Source organism: Colias philodice, chromosome 12, assembly GCF_061535455.1.
Source record: "Colias philodice isolate Cphi_HAF_F1 chromosome 12, ilColPhil1 Martin Lab GWU primary, whole genome shotgun sequence".
In the NCBI taxonomy this organism is placed as follows: Eukaryota; Metazoa; Arthropoda; class Insecta; order Lepidoptera; family Pieridae; genus Colias; species Colias philodice.
In genome coordinates, this window is record NC_143097.1 from 3,310,190 (window position 1) to 3,332,119 (window position 21,930).

A 21,930-nucleotide genomic window follows, 5' to 3' on the forward strand; every position below is an offset into this window, starting at 1 on the left:
ATAACACGTTTTCAAGTACACCCATAATTCACTATGATATTAATTTCACATAGATTGTATTTCAATGAATTGTCATACATAGGTATGTTAAAAAGCTTCACATTCAAATTAAACAACAAACTCGTTAAGAACATCCTCGTAAAACTTTATTAATAACTGTTAAAAGATATTTACATACCAACCATAGAGAGACACACCCCAATCGTTCGAGAGAGAGTAAAATCGTAATAAATAAGGTGGAACTCAACCGGATACGCCTTGTTAAAATTGACAGCAGTCAGGATGGAAGCTTCAAGGCTCAAGCTACTTTGGTTCAGTCGGTTAAACGACGTTGACGTGACGTGACGTGATGTAAGCGCTTCCGAAATCGGTTTAAAATTATTTCGGATTTTCGGAATAATAGAATTGGAATATGATTGAAACTGAAATAATTTCCAAATAGGTACTTATTTGAAAATATACGAGAAGATTTACTTTGGAAAGAATACTATGTGCTTTGGAAATTTTTGAAACATTAATACATAGCAACTTATTTTCGATATTGAATAGAAGTAAGGAAACGTATAAATTATGAAAAAACTGCTAAGTATCGTGTGGCAACGTTTAACAGGAAGCTTTATGAACCATTTGACGTGAGACAAGTTAATTACGAATACGAAATATCATTTTTTAACAAATAGAGGATATAATTACGGCATCAGTAATAGGCAAACCACTGAAACATGTCTTGCGTATCAAATACGGTGCCTTACGTTAAAATTATTAACGCTCCCTTTTAAAAATAATTTAGGTCTTAGACATAATTTATTGAAGTCAAAAGCTACTATATCCATGAATGCTTTTTCTCTAAAAATGTGACATACTAACCATAAAATACGTTCGCAATAATTTAACATAACTTTCATTAACTAAAAGACGTTCTAAAATGGGTCGCTCCGAGTTATTTCTAAACACATGTCCCGTTGAGAATCATCTGAGAATTATTGTTAACTGACAAGACATCATAAAAGATAAATAGGACGACGCAGGAAGTACGATTTTTCAAAATAAACAGATTGAGAAGAACAGATGACAGTGTAACATAATGTCTAAACTAATACGTTTTTACGCGTTTTTACAGACCCATTTTTTGCATCTCTATTCAACTTGTAAATGGCATAACTATATTATTATTTATTTACTATCTGCAGTTTTTGCGCAACGCCTAATGTCTGAATATAGTGAATATAAACTTGAGAATAGTTTTTATAACAGAGGTTTAGTTATTTTATGACAAGTGAAGGTGAGCTAGATATATGAGCGAGATTCTCAGTTTCTTTTGCGACGAATGCAGCGAATATAGTTTTATTTATCAAGTTTTGTTTGAGAGAAATATAACCAAATACCTGCCGCAACTTTGTAGAGTAAATAAATCTACAATTAAATCATCATAATCATCAGAAATTTTAACCCCATCCAATTGCCTTTTATTGATTAGTTTTTTGTTTCAAAATATGTTTACTCACTTATACAAATTTCATATATATATGTATGTATCAATATCTAAATCTTATATATAAAAATGAATCGCAAAATGTGTTGGTAAGCGCATAACTGGAGAACGGCTGAACCGATTTCGATAATTCTTTTTTTATTATATTCCTTGAAGTACGAGGATGGTTTTTATGTAGAGAAAACGTAAATATGTACCACGGGCGAAGCCGGGGCGGACCGCTAGTATATTATATTAATGAATATTATTTAAATGTAAGTATATTAAATTTTATGTGCACAAATTTAAATTTAATTTAATACACAATATACGTATATTATTCATATTCATTTACTTATTATATTCATAAAGTATATATCGATTAAATTATATTTAATACAGTTTGCAAACCGAACGGAAATACATCCACTGTCAATAAGACATCCTAAGGCGGCCACTGAAAATCAGTGATGACACACTGAGTGGTTGGCCTAATTATGGCATATGTATTTTTTTTAAGTTCCTTTTTTTCATCTATATTGTATCTTTTTTTTCATAATATTATGTCCTTAATAAAGTTATTTCATTTCATTTCATTCCATTCATTTCAAAAAATAAACGGCTTTACATAGTATAAAATAATTATATTTAGTTAGCTGCTATACGAGTATGTGTAGAGAATCACATAAGTTCTTATTAGCTTTTCTTTTTCATCAGGTGAAATTAATTATCCTGTCACAGTCCATTTGGCGCTGGAAGTGTTTTAATTATCACAGAGTTCTTCTGAGTTAATTAAATATTATTTATACTACATAATATTATTTAGGAATGGAACTGCTTCGATTCATATTATTTGTTGTATCTATCTATATTTTTTGCAATGGCTTGCGTAATCGTTTTCTGCATAATACGTGCAAGATTTTAGCACATTTGTGATATAACTCCTGTGACACACATTATACCATTTTTTATTTCCAATTGACGTAAATAAAAGTTAAGCTTTCTGAATTTTTATGAAGTATATAGACAATGTTATTTTTTTGGTGATATCAATTTACACCCAGTTGTTATGAATGCCTTTACGAGGTGTGGCTCTAACTATATAACGTGACATAACATGACAATATGGCATGACACGACACGCTAGTTGTGCTCACTGCTCCACTAAAGATTTACAGCCAGTTACAATAGTTTTAGCTCAATCTGCCCTATTAACGAACAAATACATCCTACCATATTACCTAGTATCAAAACAGTGATGCAAAACATTTCTTAAACATTTTTTTTTCAATTTTCGCATTTAAATATTGCCTATGGTCTGATAGATTCTGAATCTGGATCAGTATCCAGGCCGAGCTTAACAACAAAATTGCAAGCTTGTTTGAGAATCTGACGTGCACGGCGGAATCCAATCTCATGGTTCGTTCGGCCAAATAAAAGCAATAGATGAGTCTTTTCAGGAAAGTTTTCTAGGCTACGTTATATAGGTATAGGAAGAAGCATTTTTTAAAACCTTTCTTCGAATTAGGGCCGATTTTTCAATGCTTGGATAATATTAAAATGTCACGTTAACTGTCAAATACGGGCAATTAGAATACGTTTTTAAAATGGTAGTTTTATACATTATTCGACGAATAAGTTTTATCCAAGCATTGAAAAATCGGCCCTAACTTCGATATCTTTACAAGTACCCACATAGCTACAATTATCGAGTAGACTGTAGAGTTTTCAATTTATTTAATGTAGTAATGTAATGTTTATTGAAATTAAGTTATTGCTTATTAAATCTACTCTTATTGCGTATCCATCGTTATTTGATTAGAACTTTAAATTTTTTTAATTCTTATTATCTTTTTATGAGAATTGACTACCTAGTAATTGAAAATATTGAAAATATCAATGTAGGTGTAGTCATAGAACTAAGAACCTTAACGCTTCAAAGCTCAAAATAATATTGAAATACACGTCAAACGCTGCATCTATCTGCTTAGGAAAAATAAACCAACTTTTATGTAGAGTGGAATAAAATTTGTAATTGCCAGTAATTAATGAAAAGTAAAATGAAATAACTGAGAATGAATAGAAAACATTAATCCAAAAATGAGCTTTTATGTAAAAATGATAATTTATCGCGTTATACCAATATTGATCCACTACCAACTTATTCTTTTGAAGTATTCATATTTTTAGAAATTGCTCTCAAAAGTAACAAAGAAAATAAAATATTAACTTTCTTTTTCAATGCTTACAACAATTAGTTCAACATTAATTAAAATAATAGCATCAAACGCCCCTAAGATAAACTGTGGTATTAGATAGACATTAATCAACGCTCTTAAAACACGCAAGAGTAGGGTAGACTGGGTACGGTTGAAACAATTTCACTTATAACGACCATAACTTTGCTTTTTATAACCCGAGCGATGAAAAATATATCTTATATAAAAGAGCATGTATCTGTCTACTAATAGGCACTGTGGTTTTAGTTCCAGGTGTATTATTTTAAATAGAAGATCAAATTAAAAAAATAAATCCGATTTGTTTCAACCGTCCCCATACCAGGGGCGGTTGAAACAGTGATTGGGGTCAGTTGAAAAACATGCGAATAATACAAAATATAGTATTAAAATACGTTTTATTGATTGTTTATTTTAAATCTAACAATAATTAGGTAACTCTTTTACAATAAGGTCTGCTCTCTAAATATGGTGACATACAAACAAGACAGAAGTACCTACTCCTCATCTTCTGATGATATCTTCTCTTGTACATTTTCTTTTTGCTTTTATGGTGTTTCTTTTACATTTTCCTCCATCAAACTTCTTCCTTTTTCCTCTATCCAATCGATTCTTCACTTGATTAGCTCTTGTTCGTTTTAATATTAATTCTGGCTCTCTTCCTTATCTGTTGTGTCTGTGTAAATAGTAGACTTCCTGATTTTTCGCCCTCTATAATTATACCTTCTATTGTTATATCCTCTATTATAGCCCATTTTTTATTTTTCTTGCTCGCCAGAGTCATCTTGCATTCGAATTTACCTTAGAAGCGAATAATCGTGCTTCTCTGCCGCTTTTCGCAATGATTCTCCAGTTTTCACCTCCTCATATGCGTCTTTGTACTTCGACAAGTATATTTGTCTTCCCAAAATCTCTCTTACACGTGCTATCGGCTTCTAAAAAATCAAAAAATAATTAAAACAATGTTTCAACCGTACCCAAAAAAAATGTTTCAACCGTCCCCAACTCCTACTTTAGGTAAAATACAGTTATAGTAATTGTAACAACAATGATACAATGATACTAGTCACAATTTCATATTCCACAAGATTCACTTCAAACAATAACGCACACTTAATACTGTCACTTCAATAGAAACGCTATTATTTGGAAAATTCTCCAAGCCAAAATACTTACTTTTGGTCATAAAAACACAATAGGGTCTTATAAAATCAGCTGAAGCGCACGGAGATCGACGCAACATTGTGGTTCGTGTTTAGAACAGTTGTGCGCTTCATTTTCCCCTTGGACCCCTAACCCCCCCACCAACGGTTTGCGAGATATTCGTGTTGTTTCAACCGTCCTTTGTTTCAATCGTACCCAGTCTACCCTATTTATTTAAAGAGCCTTAATTTTTGGCTCCTTAACGCATTAAATCATTCTCTAAATAGTATCCAAAGAGTTGATTTATAACAGTTTATTTCAGGACTACATTCTGAAGTGAATTGGTCTTATAAAAAATAAATAATATGAAATACACAAATAACTAGCATTGTAGAACATCGCGTCTGTTTTATTATGAGCGAAAAATATAGAATTGGTGTGGTTACACGCGACGACTACGATACGACATTTTGTGCGTTAATCTTGCATTAATCAAATGTAAATTATACGATTCCGAAAATTGTCTGTAAACCGAATCCGTTTTTATTATTGATTGTATACCACCAATATTTATTATATGGAACAAAACGTGTGTACTGTGTAATATGTACTTATTGTATATGATGTGTCGCCTATAATAAAAGGCTATAAATCTGCAATTCAATAAACATCACAAACACAAGCCTTGAACAATTTCTAACCGAATTGGTGAAATTTTCAGACTATTAAAATTCCATGTTGACATGTTATATTCGTATCGTGTAAACGACCCCAACACACTATTAAATTTTGTTAAAATAATCACAAGTCGCGGGAACGCAGATAGAGCGCACGCGTCTGCTTTAGATCACAAATGTTATTGTGAAATTCGTATTAAAATAGTTCCTTTATTAATTACAGTGTAAATATACCTTAGGATAACGTAAATAGTGTCGTTAATGTGACCTAAAATACATTTGTACATATAAAAATATCGTGATATAAGTAAAAATTTTGTTTAAACGATTAGTGAAGTATCTAAATAAATTATTATAGTAGGTGAGGAAAATATAGAAATACGAAAATGATGTGTTAACGAAGTATTTGTGTGTGCGGCCAAGTCGCGGTGGGAGTCGTATTTGTGACCGATCTTTAAATAGTTGGTGATTGTAAAGATGCTAGTCGCTGAAAGGACCAGTAATGACTACTTTCTATCGTTTTTGCCCGTAAGTTTTTATGTTTCGTTAGTGCTTATAAAATGGGGACAAAAAGCTTTAAAAAAAGTCCTACTTTTAATTGTTGTTTCTTTTGAAAATTCAAAACACATTTTATGATTTTTAAATAGTATAAAAATTCCATCAAATATTTAAAAACAATGTGCGTTCATACTTCGATAATATCAATAGAATTATCATATCTATTATGCAAGACGACTTTGAACTTAAGACCTTTTAAAAGATAAAATATGCAAATCGCTTCCTCTCTCGCCAGCTGTAAACAAACGGGAAAAATACACGAAATGTTGAACGGACGCCAAGTCGCCGTCCTTGCTTGCCTGTCTTCGGCTAGACTGCAAGGCGATAGTCGGTTCATCATTTTTTGTACGATATATTTAGCGTTAAACAATTTAGGGCCGATTTTTCAATGCTTGGATAAAACTTATCCTTCCAATAAAGTATTACACGATAATATTAAAATGTCACGTAAACTGTCAAATACGGGCAATTAGAATACGTTTTTAAAATGGTAGTTTTATACATTATTCGATGAAAAAGTTTTAACCAAGGATTGAAAAATCAGCCCTTATACATAACATTACTTTTGATAGATAAATAAGTGAACTGTTTGCAAAGCTTTACTATATTTACACTTTTCAATGATTAGGTAACATTTTTTTAAGAAACCGTCTATCGTTTAGCGCCACATTGGCTGCATTGTCTTTTAAATTTTAATTAGATAAGTTTTACTAAAATATTTAAATTAATAGAAGGTTAATTTAAAATTATTATCTAATTAAATAATTAAGTAAGTACATAATTATATCATGAAGTAAAGTTTGACCCCTATACATACATATTATATATTAATTTTACGTAGTTATTTAATTTATTATTTCTCAATTCCAGACTGTCAACTCTCCACCTGTGCCTCATCGAGACATCACCGGGGTATCAGCTACTTCCTACCGCCCATACAACGAAGAATATGCTTCCGTCCAACGCCATATCGATAGACCTCAACCTGAACTTGACATCGACCGTAGTAAGAAGGATAAGAAATGGTCCATCGGAAAATTGTTCAGGAGAAAGAAAAAAGAAGAGGAAAGTGGCTCGTCATCACAAAGTGATGAAGGTGGACGATCACCATCGAAGAGAAAGAGCAAAAAGAAAAAGCGAGCGCCTGCTGTCAATAACTTTGATCACATAGTTATCAGAGACACACGGCGAGCTCAAAGTTTGGCCAAGCCTATTGTACGAGATATTACTGATGATGGAATCTTATCCGATCCCTCAGCAGGTTTCCTGAATTATCAACCGAGAGTCCGCGACACTCGTGCCGACCAACATGATTATCTAGTTGTAAAAGATGAAAGTAACATTAGACCTGAAAAGATGGTATTAGAAACCTCAACTAAAAAATCGAGAAAGAGTAGACTAAAAGCAAGAGTGGAAGCTCTAAGGAATAGTATGAGGGGCGACTCGAGTAGCGATGAAGAATCATTGAAATCGTCTAATTCCTCATCAATGTTGCGATTTAGAAGCGACGATTCTTTGATGCGTTCAAGAGATAGTTCTCTTAACAAAAGGACAAGGAGTGCACGAAATGAACGGTACATCAAGAGATTATCAAGAGACGAAGAGCATCAACTTAACAAAGAAGCGGAACTATTGCAACAAGGATATTCAAAAGCTGAAGTTGAAATGTTGACACGAACTCCTACTAGCCAGAGTAGTGGTTATGGAACTTGTAAACGTGAAAATACTAACAAAGCGCATACAGAACAATTAAATGATTTAAATCGACGTGCGATGAAATCCGAATCAGTATCTTCATTCCCCTCCACGCAAAGTTATCCATCATCGATTAATTTTAATGCTAAAGTTAACAACGAACATATTAACTACTCCATTAAATATCCCAATAACAATATACATCGCGACTTGCTTCATCCTAATAGCATCAGAGAAAGAACTCCATCTATTAATCAATATGAGGATCCCAATAATGTAATGTGTGTTAAATTTCCACTTGGAAATGTAAATAACGTTAAAACTGAGGATAAAGCACCGCCTGTTCCTCCACCACGTGATATGCAAAGAAAAGTAGTCACGCCCATATCAATGTACCATGATACTAGTTCTTTGGGTGGAAACATGATGAATACTAACCAACAGAACGTTTTACATGGTGTGCCTAACAATGACTTTGAAAGAATTATGCGTCGAAGTCAAGAAAGGACAATTGGTTCAGGATTTAACGGATTACGAAGACCAATATCTAATTCTGAAGATCATATCGCAATGCAAAATAACGAATATTTGCAAAATTATAATTACAGAAATGAACAACCTCGAAGGCCCGCATCAGTTTCTGCTGAACCTAATCACTATGGAATGTATATGAATAGTCCCATGTGGAAAAAGCGATTAGAACAAAATAAAATTATGAGACCTGAAGCGATACAAGTAAATCAAGATTATTTGTATTATGCTGATCAGACTCCTCGGTCACGGCGACCAATTAGTATAAAAACTAGCCAAGGTGGTTTTGAAAATCAATATTTAAGTGATTCACAGACAACATCCAATTTAATGGATAACATTTACAGGAGACCTCGCAATGCATCAGAGTTTTGGAAAAAAATTGATGATGCTGAAAAACAAAGGCGTCAACAAACTTTTGTAAATTCAAGAGGTAGCAGCGATTATTCCAGTAGCACGCAATTAAACAAAATATTTTTGGATAAAACTAAAGTAAATGATAGGGGACAGAACAGAGATGTATCAGAAACAACTCACACAACACAAAGTAAAGCTCCGGAAACTAGATCATGGAAGGCTACAACTGAATACAAACGTTCTGTTACGGTAGAACCTCCAAAATCCAATACGTCGCCTGTTTTGAAAACACATACACGGCACAAATCTGATACATTTATTCCAAACTCTTATCAGGTTCCATCTGACGAAGAAGGTTCAGAGCGAAGAAAATCAACAAATCTGGATGATGCTCTTAATGAATTAGAAGCTATTTACAATAGTCTTGGCTTGGGTGATGAAGACTTACTTGATAGAGCTGAAAGAAGAGAATTGATGACACCCAAATTTAGCGATCGCTGTAATGACTGGAATGGCAATGATGATAATGTAAAATTACAAAGTCAACCATCTACGCCATTAAGGCGAATATCAAGACGTTCTACCTTACCAGACAAATTACAAGATGACATGGCATTCCGTCGATTAAATTCGACAACCAATAAAGAGAAGCCAAATTATAAAGACACGCAAGCTCAAATTAGTTATATGTTAGCATCGCCAGTTTATGTACCGTATGCTTCTGATGATGACAGGCAATCTGACCGTAATGAACCTGATATTATACATGATGATGTTGTATATAGAAATATCAAACAAACAAATAGCAGGCTGAGAACTGTTGATCCTCAACCACCTTTTGGTATACCCGTCGGGCCAGTATCTCCAGCACCACAAAGTGACTATTTACATGCTACGCCAGAAAATAAAGGAAGGTCGCGTTTTATTCCTAAAAGATCACCAGATATTGTGGCTGACGATTTAGCATATCGAAGCCTACGCAAAGATAGCAGACATTCAACATTATTTAATGGAGACGAATATAGTGGCCTAATTAATAATAACCATAACTATACAGAATTTCCCTTCACGAAAGACTCTACGAATAATATTAAAAAGAAGAGGGCTGTAAGGTCTCTATCTGCAAATATCTTTACAATGATACAAAAAGAAATAGATGACGCTATCAATATGACCAAAAAACCTAGCTTACAAAAAACTAATAGTAATAGTGACGTTATGAGGCGCCTTCGTGATACTTTTGAAAACAACGATATTCAACGTGACAGTTATCCACGAAATAAGGTAAAACAACGGCACAATACTGTAAATTTATTTGCTAATAATACACACACACCCACCCATCATTTTGCTAAGGATGATTCATTTATACACAACGAAAATAAATGTCTTGCTAAATCATCATCATGTGATAAATCCACAATATCATCACCATCCAATAAATCACCACAAGCATCTAAACGATCATCAAAAGATGAGTTTCAACAAGTACTCAGTATGCTTGCACAAGAAGCAATGGATACGAGTAATAAATTGGGAGTCGCATTAGCTGAGCTGGATAAAAATAGAAGTAAGAATGATTTGTTAGACACGCATAATAAAATATCAGACAGCAGGATTAACTTTTTAAACAGTCTTACGAATAGTTCCAATAACGATGTGGTGTCTGAAGTTAAAAATAATGAAATAAACCAGAATAAGATAGCCACTGGCAATTCTCCAAATGAAATAAACGAAGACCAGGAAACCACAGGTAAAAAAACTGAGGACAGTTTGCTCAAAATATCTAATCAATTACACAAAGTAGAAGATCGATTAAAACATAGTTATGAAAAAGAAATCAATTTCGAAGATGAAAGTTCCCGACTAACGTCATATGTACAAAAAGAAAAAGAAGATCCTTTAAAAGTAAAAGAAACGGTAGTAGCACCAGTTGAAAACCAATTTCAACCGGATATAATACCAGTTAAAGTACAAAATGATACAAAAATGGTGGAAATTCCACCGGGATTAAATTCTTATACTGATTTACCATCACTAAAATTCCATCCTTCAAATCCATTTCTGTCTAGTGATGATAAAGTAAAAGAGCTAAACGAAATTAAAGCATTTAAAGAGCTTAAAGACGGTATTTCTGATTTAATTGCTGGTATAACAGAAGTGAATGATAAAATATTTATTTCCAAAACAGCTCAAAAAGCGAATGCAACACAAAAAGAGGCAATTGACGTTAGTACAACTGATAGCTTAGCTAAGGCGATTGCTAATACAGAAAAAGACATTCCTGAACGTGTTAATATACCCTCTTATGCAAAAGAAGATAAACGGGATGACGCGGATTCGACTGAATATAACTCATCTGAAGAACTGGCTACAATATTTAAGTTCGAGGATAGAGTCAATAAATCCATTATTCATAATAACAACGACCCAGACGATGAGAAACGACCTGATTTAAGTTCACCAAAACTTGTTCGGACGATGAATCAACAACTCAGAAGGTTATCGGTTGATGAAAGCACTGCTTGTCAAAGTAATTCACTGCCAAGTGACGTAGTTCCATGGAGAGCTAAAAGGCAAAACAATAATTCACAAAACGATCATAAAGGTATGTGGGCACTTATCATGCACGCTATTTGGATTTCACATTGATCATGCATCCCTCTCATTTGTTATATTCACACGTAAGCACTGCTGTCTTGAGAATCTTTTTTTTTGTGATTTTAACATTAGCGTTTTATGTTTTTGTTGTTTCTGTTATTTCGACAGGCAGTAATACGAAGTCAAAGCGCAATTGGCACGACTCAGGCACGTTGATGTTAGCTTGTTCCTACACTGTGATGCTCTCCCAACACTTGGCAGATTTGGACTGGCTGATGCTGCTCGGCTTGCTGTTAGCAATGATCACTATTATAGCCATGCTATTAATTTAATAATTATATAAATAAATCACAGAAGACAGATTTTTAGTTAAGTGACTTTGCAAGTTATATGGATGCCTGTACCACAGTAAAATATGCCTGTAATTTTTCTTCTTTTATCTGCACACAACCTTGTGTTTCATTAAATTTTAACTTGTGAAATGATTTGACTACTATCTGTCCTGATTATTTTTTAAAAACGTTACCTAACTACCTATATTATACTAATAATAATCTGAGCATACATTTTTCGTGTTATAGCATTTATTACGTCTTATTTTAGAATTAAATTTTCTCCTGAATTAAACTTCTGAGCAATAATATGGCACTATGTAAATTATCGATATTATTCGTTTTTAAATGCATTATATCCAGTTCAGACTTAAAGTTATCAAATGCACAAGGAAGTGACATAAAACAAGCGTAAATGATTAAGAAGTCATTGATTTTATTATATGTAGTCAATAATGTTGTATTGGTTCTTAACCAGAAGGACATTAACATAAATTATAGCACTATTATATGTTCCAGCTTGCATTATTTATAATTTTTGTAATGAAATGAAGAGCTTTGGACCAACTGGAAAATACATATTTTTAAAGAATTTTTAAGGTTACCGACATATTGTATGAATTGCAACCGTCAGATTAGGGCGGCCGTACACGGGCAGCTCGAGCAGTTCGGTACATAAATTGATAAATTAAACTAGACATATGAACAACAATTTATTAATTGTTATCAAATATTTTAGAAAATTCCAATAATATTCCAACGTTTTTCTTTTTTTTTTAAGTAATTTTCACAGAAAAATATTAAAAATTATGCTGTGATGTTAACATGTAAATTAAATTTAAAAAATATAATTACTAATGTAATTACTACATATTTTATGAAAATTCAATAGTAATTACGTAATATTTTGAAGACTGTGCCAAATTATTCAGAGCAATGAATGAATATTACCTATACTTATACTTAAGGCTATTCTTATTTCCAAAATACCTATATTAAGATGCATGACCTTATAATTTTTGCATGGTTTTCATTTTTATTTTGATGTTATGTTTTGTGAATTTTATAAGCATAAACTATTTAATAATTAATTAACATTTATTATTGTGACTTTATGTATAATAAATATAAGATTTTAAGTGTTTCGCAAAATCCTTCTATAATTTCCTTATATTATTCTAATAATTATTATAGACGAGCAGACCGATTATTAATGTTACCTTTTATTTAATAAAATTCAAATGTCATTACAAATAAGTAACTAAGTGAAAATAAATAAAATATTAATAAATTGTCAAATAAAAATTAGTAGGTAAAGGATACTTACAATATTATAATGTAATAAATTATTATTTTTAGATATAATTAAGTATTTAATATTAATTTCTCTTTCTTTTAGGTGAAAACTGAATGCTTCAATAATTGCTCTTCAGGATTTTAAACAACGATATTAAATCTACGAAATTAATAAATTATTTTATATTGTATTATTATTTACGTAATTTTATCCTGTTGTATGTGACATTGCTACTTGTACGTAGAGGCTTCCATTATAAAACGAGCGTTATTTATATTGAAATAATGTTGGTTTAATTAAATTGTTTCAGTTATTCTGTTGTTTTATTTTACTTCCTGTTCATAATACTAAATATGTGAAGTGCGTAAACGACCACCTCTGTATGACTATGAAGTACCTATTTCAAAAGCTACGAATCAAATCAGATAAACAGTAGTCAGTAACCCTTCTCTGTTTACATATAGATTTCACAGAGCAAAATTAATATTATATGGATTTTAAATTAGACACGACAACTTTGCTCTTTACATGGACGAATACTAGGTTATATTTGTCTATGCTCTTTATAATAATTATTGAACTAACATTTTCTTTTATAACACTATCTTTATGTAAAACAATTAATTATACAAGGTGAACAATTTTTTCCCCTTTGTTGTTGAAACACAATAGACAGAAACTTGAAATCATATTTTTTTAATATTATATATTTTTTGAGTACATACCTACCTAGTAATTATTAAACATAATATCTAGAGCGCCATCTTAAACCCCTTCCAGACGACACAATTTAATCAGCCGATTTGATTGCCGATTGAATCGGGCCCAATTTGATCGTCTATCCACACGTACACAATTAAATCGCCAATTTTAGTTCTGCTCCGTTGCTGTTACTGACTGGACTTTTATTTTGCAACATGCCTCTTAGTAAAAAACAAAAATTGGGCCTGATATTGGCTGTAACTACAAATTTAGAAGAAAGAAAAATAAAAAGGATATGGAGCAAAGAATGGTTGCTTAAAAGAAATCGCCGAAGTCATATAAATATTGTTAGAGAACTGGACAGTGTCGATTTCACAAATTTTATGCGGATGGACCATGACACTTTTAATGAATTATTATCTCTAGTAAGCCCATACATTACTAAACAAGACACTGTTATGAGAGAAGCCGTTAGTCCTGAGGAGAGATTAATAGTAACGCTTAAATATCTAGCATCAGGAAGAGATTACAAGTAAAAATTGGCCAATTAGCGTCCACACCACCCAATTTGATCGGGCAATCCCAAGGCAATCGCAAATCGGCCGATCCCGACCACCCAATGACCTTGAATTTCATATTTCCGTCTAGACGACCCAATTTGATTGCCGATCTAGTCAAATTGGACGAAAAATTGTGTCGTCTGTAAGGGGTTTTAAGGTATACAGAGTTACTTTATTGTCTATGAAATCGTACTTTTTTATTAGTTTGTTCGTTATTTCATAGATGGCGCGTTATACAAATATGCATAGAACAAAGTAGACTTGCCACCAAAGAAGTCTCACAGTCAACTCACAGCGAAACATAGGGCGTATGGGGTTTGTATTCCCATTATGAGATTGATCATTGAGATTGAAACACGTAGGTAGTAACTTTGATTATTTATTGCCACAGTCACACTTATAAATTAGAACATATAATTTACAGAGCAAAACGATTATAGTGGAACAATAATTTAATACCATGTGAAAACAGAGTGTCTTTGAACTCTGCAAACGTCATTGACAACATAGATAATGTTGCTATAATGGAAATTATATAAATTAGAAACGCCACACCACCCCCCTACGAAGAAAATATGGGTATACATATAAAAAACATTACAAAATAATATATGTATGAACAAAAACACAAAAGAAAAAAAAAATGTACACATAAATTTTTATAAGTCTAACATATTCCTAAATCTGACTCGTCTCCCAGATCTGGTGGTGACAGGTGCACTGGGAGATTGGGTTTCACAATTTAGTGTAATTGGGGTGGGTGAAAGGGCTATATGGTTAGTGTTACTATTGTTGGGACGTGGGACTGTTGAAAAAGGTGTTCCCTCCGAGTCTATATGCGCAGGTTTGATCCGGTCTACGCTGACTGTGGTGTGTTTCCCATTGATATCTAAGGTCAGGGTTTTATCCCTCCTCTTAATTATTTGATAAGGTCCTGTGTACGGGGCCTGCAAAGGACGTCTCACTGTGTCGTCTCGGAGCAATACGTGAGTAGTTTCTGACAAGTCTTTGAAAATGAAAGATTGTTTATGTGCGTGATTTGACGCGGGTATTGGCCGTAAAATCTCCATCTGACTTCTTAAATCAGATACGAAATCTGCTACGTCGTTAGGGCTTCTGCGTTCTTCTGCTTGTATAACAAGTTCCCCCGGTAAACGGAGAGGTTCGCCATAAACAAGTTCTGCGGAAGAAACATTTAGGTCCTCTTTGAGCGCGGACCTCATGCCTAGGAGTACCACCGGTAATGCCTTACTCCATGTTTGAGCATGGCACATAAGCGCACTCTTTAGTTGTCTATGCATTCTTTCCACCATGCCATTAGCACATGGGTGGTAACTGGTTGTACGCACACGCTTCGCCCCGCATACGTTCATCAGTCGACGAAATAATGCGGATTCAAACTGTCGTCCCTGGTCCGTTGTGACAGTACATGGTACTCCGAAACGTGAGATCCAACCAGTGACAAATGTGTCTGCTACTTCCTCGGCTGTGATGGATGACATAGGCCAGGCTTCTGGCCACCGTGTATATCTGTCAACTGCCGTCAGACAATAGTTAAATCCATTTGAATATGATAGGGGTCCAATTATATCGATATGGATACTGCGGAATCTGCCCGACGGATTTTTAAAAGGTACCAAGGGTGAGTGAATATGTCTCGTCACCTTAGATCGCTGGCATTCTAAACAGGTTTGAGCCCATTTGCGGCAATCCCTATTAATGTGCGGCCATACATAGCGCTCTGCTACAAGACGTGTGGTAGCTTTGATACCCGGATGGCTGAGATTATGTAACCGATCGAAAGTAGGTTTTCTGAACGGTAAAGTAAGATACGGTCGAGGACGACCTGTTGATGTGTCGCATAATACAGTAATATTAGTTCCAGGGATTATGATCTTTTTTAGCTTTAAGGAGGAGGATGTCATCAATTTCTTCAACTCCTCATCACCTTCTTGCGAAGCAGCTAATGTTTGGTAATCATCCTCTAAGGAAATAGTCTCTATTCGAGACATGGCGTCTGCGACTACATTATCTGCGCCTTTTATATACCTTATATCAGTAGTGAACTGACTGATAAAAGTGAGTTGGTTTAATTGCGTAGGAGGCAATTTATCTCGACGCTGAGCAAAAGCATAAACGAGGGGCTTGTGATCTGTGTAAATAGTTGCATGCTGAACCTCTAAAATGTATCGAAAATGTTGTACACTTTCGTAAATAGCCAACAGCTCTCTATAATAAGCTGGCCATTCTGCTTGTTTAGAAGTAAGCTTTTTGCTGAAAAACGCAAGAGGCTGCCAATCGTTATCAACTTGTTGTTGTAAGCATGCACCTACATGCATACTAGATGCATCTGTAAACAGACCTATTGAAGCACTGGCATTTGGATGTGATAGTGATGAAACGTGGGACAGACTTCTTTTGCAGTCTGCAAAACATTCCTTCAATTCAGGTGTCCACGGAAAAGGTTTGGAGCCTTTGCTATTCGTTTCAGCAACTGCGTCGATTAGAGCGGCTTGGTACTTGGCAGCGTTTGGTAAAAATCTGCGGTAATAATTGACCATGCCAAGAAATCTTCGCACACCTTGTACTGTTTTTGGGAGAGGGAAATCCATAAGCGCACTTATTCGGTCTTTTGGAGGGTAGGTACCCTCAGCGTTAATGCGGTATCCCAAAAAGGTTACCTCAGGTGCACCAAATATGCATTTTGCTGGGTTGATGACTACTCCATACTCATTTAGTCGACTAAACAAGAGCCTGAGGTGTTCGGCATGTTGTTGGTGGTCTTTGGAGTAGACAAGAATGTCATCAACGTAGGCAAAACAGAAATCGAATCCTCGAACCACTTCGTCAATGAACCGTTGGAAAGTCTGTCCAGCATTGCGCAACCCGAAGGTCATGTAAGGGAATTCGTAGAGTCCGAAAGGTGTGATTATAGCTGTTTTGCAAATGTCGTCAGGATTAACAGGTATCTGCTGATAGGCTTTTACTAAATCTAAAGTGCTAAATAGGGTACATCCAGAAAGATTTTGACAAAAATCTCCAATGTGACGAACTGGATAGCGGTCCGGAATAGTGCGCGCATTTAACGCTCGGTAATCTCCACAAGGGCGATAAGTGTCGTCTTTTTTAGGGACGAGATGCAAGGGAGAGGACCAAGAGCTACTAGAAGGTCTTGCTGTTCCAACTCTTACCATCTCCTCGAACTCCCTCTGTGCTGCCCGCAGTTTTTGTGGAGCGAGACGACGTGACCGTGAAGAAATCGGTGGTCCATCAGTAGTAGTGATGAAATGCACCGTTGAGTGTTTAGGTTGCTTGGGAGGTCCGGGTGGTCGTGTTATGTTTGGAAAATCAGTTAAAATGTGCTTGAAAGGTGATTCTGGTGACTGGATGAATTTGATACTGGGTTGATCAAGTGAAGAAATATCAGTTTTCGTTATCAAACCCGTTGCGTCATCGCGCAGTCTTCCATGAGCACAGTCTGGTAGAAGGGAATAATGTGCCAAGAAGTCAGATCCAATAATTGGAGTTCCAACATCTGCTATAATAAAATTCCATATATAATCCCGTCTCAGTCCTAGATTCAATTTCAGTTGTAGAAAACCAAATGTGTTGATTTTGGAACCATTTGCTGCAATAACATCATATTGAAGTGGCTGTTTATTGCTATATATACTGACGCTACATCTAGGTATGCACGAGAGATCAGATCCAGTGTCAATTAAAAATCGACGGCCTGAATATCGATCCGTAACGAAGAGACGGCGACTGGGTGCTGAGCAATCAGTAGTCGCCTCTACTGACCGCTGTTGGAGTTTTCCTGGGATGAGGGCACCCAAGAACAAGGTTTGATACATTTAGTTGCCTTGGTTTTGAAACGGTTGTGATACCAACATAGGTTGCGGCTGCGAGAGTGTGAGCGACTATGTCGTCTTGTCTGGTTAGACTCTCTTTGATTTACTCGGCCACGGCTAGTTGACAAACTGCCAACTATGCGAGTTAGTTCAGCAACCTGTTGCGTTAATACTTTAATTTCTTCTCTCATATCGTTATCTGTATTATTCCTGCTAACTGCATTTATCTGCGTCGGTTTGCAACTTATTTCTTGCAATTTATCGGCTAGCTCACCAAGATCTTCTGGACATTGCAAGTTTTGTGCGGTAAGAATGCCTTGGATGTGAGGCGGTAACCTACTCATCCAGATGGTTTTGAGTAGGGGCTCTGGAAAAGCTGTTCCTGCCAAACTCTTAAGGTGTCTTAAAAATGAGGAAGGTTTTCTGTCCCCAATATCTTCCTTTTCCAGTAAGCGACGCACCTTTTCCTCATATGATTCTGAGAATCTAGATGTTAAAACGTTTTTAATAGTCGAGTAAGGTTTATCTTTTGGAGGAGTAATTATAATATCTTCAACCTCTGCGGCTGACTTTGGGTCCAGTTGGCTAATAGCATAATAATATTTAGTTAATTCCTGAGTTATACCATTCAAGTGAAATTGTGCTTCCAGCGTGGCAAACCATAGCGCTGGACGGTCAGGCCAAAAGGGAGGGACACGAATTGATACTTTATTAATTAAGATTTGGGAATTTGGTGCTTCTATTTCACCACCAGATCCAGGTTCACTCATATTTACATTATCCTTACTAGACATAATTAATATAAAAATATACAGTGAACAACAATAAATCTTATAACGCTATAAAGATAAATCTTTCAATAATTAACATTAAAATTCTTATATAACTAATAAATGAAGTTTACAAAAGATTGAATTACAATAAACATTATTCTTTAAGTTTAAAGAAGAAATATTAAATTAGTAAGTTTAAAGTTTAGTTTGTAAACATATTTAAAAAAATTTACAATTAACAATTGAACAATAAAGTATTATTTTAAAAGATACAATTTATGAACTTATATTTAAAAATTGTGTATATTTAACAAATTGTTTACAAATAATGAATATAAAAGGTACTTAATGTTTAGAATATGACAGTAACCATAATATGAAGTATGTAGATATAAAATTATATATTATATTTCTAATAATCGTCCAACAAAGTTACTCCCTGTGGTTGCTCTGCTTGTAATTAAAACAGAGTGAATACTGGATCACTCTGCACAGCTCTAGTGCAAATTTTTCGATGATATCACTTTACATTTACAATAACTAACACTGTGCACTGTATCCACTGGACACTATTAAAGTTTTCAATTCACTTCAGTTGATTAACTAACCCGTAGGTACTTTCTCGATTGTATAACTGTGTTAAGACTGTGTTCAACGTTCTGAGAAACTGCAATGGCACATAAATTCTTGATTCGTTGAGTCGTTCAATTCGTCTTTATGTGATAAACAACTGTACCACATAATAGTCACTCAATAATCAATTCAATCTTCTTTCATTTTACAAAATGGCGTCGTTCGTCGGGGGTCACCAATATGGGGTTTGTATTCCCATTATGAGATTGATCATTGAGATTGAAACACGTAGGTAGTAACTTTGATTATTTATTGCCACAGTCACACTTATAAATTAGAACATATAATTTACAGAGCAAAACGATTATAGTGGAACAATAATTTAATACCATGTGAAAACAGAGTGTCTTTGAACTCTGCAAACGTCATTGACAACATAGATAATGTTGCTATAATGGAAATTATATAAATTAGAAACGCCACAGGCGTATTCAGAAAGAAAGCTTGAAACTTATAAGCGCTTATAAGCACTTATCGGCGCTTGTCAGCGCTGGTAACCCGCGCAGGAAAATATATGAACATGACAAGCGCCGATAAGCGCTTATAAGTTTCAAGCTTTCTTTCTGAATACGCCCATACAAGAAACACACACAGATAACAAAGACACTGTGAAAAATAAAGTTTCAACAACCTATCGGACGCAGCTTATGCCGCGGTCGCCTCTACACATTATACCTAGCCAGCGCATTAAACCTAGAATATTTTATCTAATATCACAGACTAATAATAATATACTACGTATACAACTAATATAGTCGAGCCAATTTAATAGGCAACATTTGACGTCTATCAATTTTATCTTCGTAGGGTGGTAGAGTCTGGCCAGCCAAAGCTGAACCCAGTAAAGGGCGCCAAATTTAAAAAATATGGACCTGGTAACATCGGCTTTAGAAGGAAAAAAACATTTTGATACTTTTGATATTCTTAGAGGTGATCATAGTATATAGGTACATTAGGTTCACAACACAGCAGGATTTAAACGTTATTAAAACAAATGATTAGAACCGTTTTCAACAAAACTGACAACTAACTACGCCGAATCGCCATGATGACATTTCATAGTGTGGCCGCTACAAAAAACACTGGGCAGCTTTGGCTGGCCAGACTCTAACCTGCATAAAAACATCGATTAAAGTGAATTAATCGATACGGACTTGAAACATTTGTCAATCGAACTTGAAACACATGTCAATTTTAAAATTCATCAGGCGAATCCCTGTCCCAGTAATACACTTTCTTTCGTAAATTAAAGGAGCAAAAATATAAGACAATTTGTATAATACATAGTTAAAAAAAAACACAACGCATCTATTAATTTATTTATGATGATTTTTATTCACAAGTAATCAATGCATTCGATTCTAGATGTCAGATTTCGATTTTTAGAGTAACGTCTCTGGTATTTAGAAAGAAAAAAAGTTTATTGACACAAAATTGTAGCGACGTCAGTTCTTTAATTCAGAAATTGTTTATTATGTTTATTGGTTTATCAGTAAAATGAAATCTTTAAAATAACTTGTATCGGTCATTATTATTATAAATATGTAATCGTAATTGAAAAAAGGCAAATGTGCAGTTCTAACATAACGAAATATCATGTTATTCTATGTCGTCGTTACTAGGTTACGTTGCTGAATTTTGTTAAACTGTCAAATGTTGCCTATTAAAATGGCTCTACTCTACTATAATAATCTGAAAAAAACTCTACTAACTGAATTTAAACCCTTTTTATAATTAATTAATCACAGAATATGATTAGCTATATTATTATGTATACAGTAATGAGTGAGTATTAAACGAATGTTTAAATCTGTGGTTTAAATACAACCTGCTTAGTAAATTAATACAGAAGTTAAATTACTAAATTACTCGATAATAAATTTATATTTAAATTACACGAGAAATTACCTGAACAAAGTTTAATTTAAAGTTTCAACCTGTGGTTTCAAATATATCCATCACTATGAAAAAAAGCACCCATGAAATCTTCATGAAATGTTTGTCATTTTTAACAATCTGATTTTCTATGATAACTATGGCTGGCAACAATTGTAAATTGTAATGTCAATTTCACTATTTATTTGCAAAGAAAAACGGTTGACGATTGCGTCTTGTGCTAGAGAATGTTGTGAAATTTGCGTATCGTTTGTTCCTTTTAATTATTGAATACGTAGTTGTAATTTTCTATAGTGTTAAATTAAAAACGTTTATATATATTCGTAGTGTTAATATTTTACAAATGTTGATATGTGACAGTACATGTGAATTTTTAACTTAAATTTTCCATATCATCCTACTTTGTTCCTGTGGCCTGCTTTCTGCTTAATTACTGATTTTAAGGTAAATAAATATTTGAATCTACATTTTTAATGAGAAATCTTGATGGTTAAGGGTTAGTTAGTGCTTGTAGATGCCAGTAAGTCAGTTGGGAACTTTATCATATGGTTGTTGACGAAACGTAACGGTTTTGTTTTTGTGTTTCATTGCAATTAACTTAGTCAAAAATTTAAAC

General features: G+C 34.1%; 2 protein-coding genes across 4 annotated transcripts in view; both read left to right on the forward strand.

Annotated features, from left to right (window-relative positions):
- Window positions 1-13,212, forward strand: part of LOC149483859 (uncharacterized) — an 88,886-nt gene extending 75,674 nt beyond the window's left edge. The window contains exons 1-3 of one of the 3 annotated variants that reach the window (XM_089701326.1): window positions 5,533-6,056; window positions 6,957-11,277; window positions 13,002-13,212. In XM_089701326.1, the coding sequence (XP_089557452.1) occupies window positions 6,006-6,056; window positions 6,957-11,277; window positions 13,002-13,012 (4,383 nt within the window). In that variant the 5' untranslated portion in view covers window positions 5,533-6,005 and the 3' untranslated portion in view covers window positions 13,013-13,212. Of the gene's footprint in view, window positions 1-5,532; window positions 6,057-6,956; window positions 11,278-11,438; window positions 12,755-13,001 lie in introns of those variants that run through there. The other 2 variants (XM_089701324.1, XM_089701325.1) reach the window with 2 other exon arrangements.
- Window positions 1-21,930, forward strand: part of iPLA2-VIA (calcium-independent phospholipase A2 VIA) — a 217,244-nt gene that overhangs the window by 143,351 nt on the left and 51,963 nt on the right. The window lies entirely within an intron of this gene.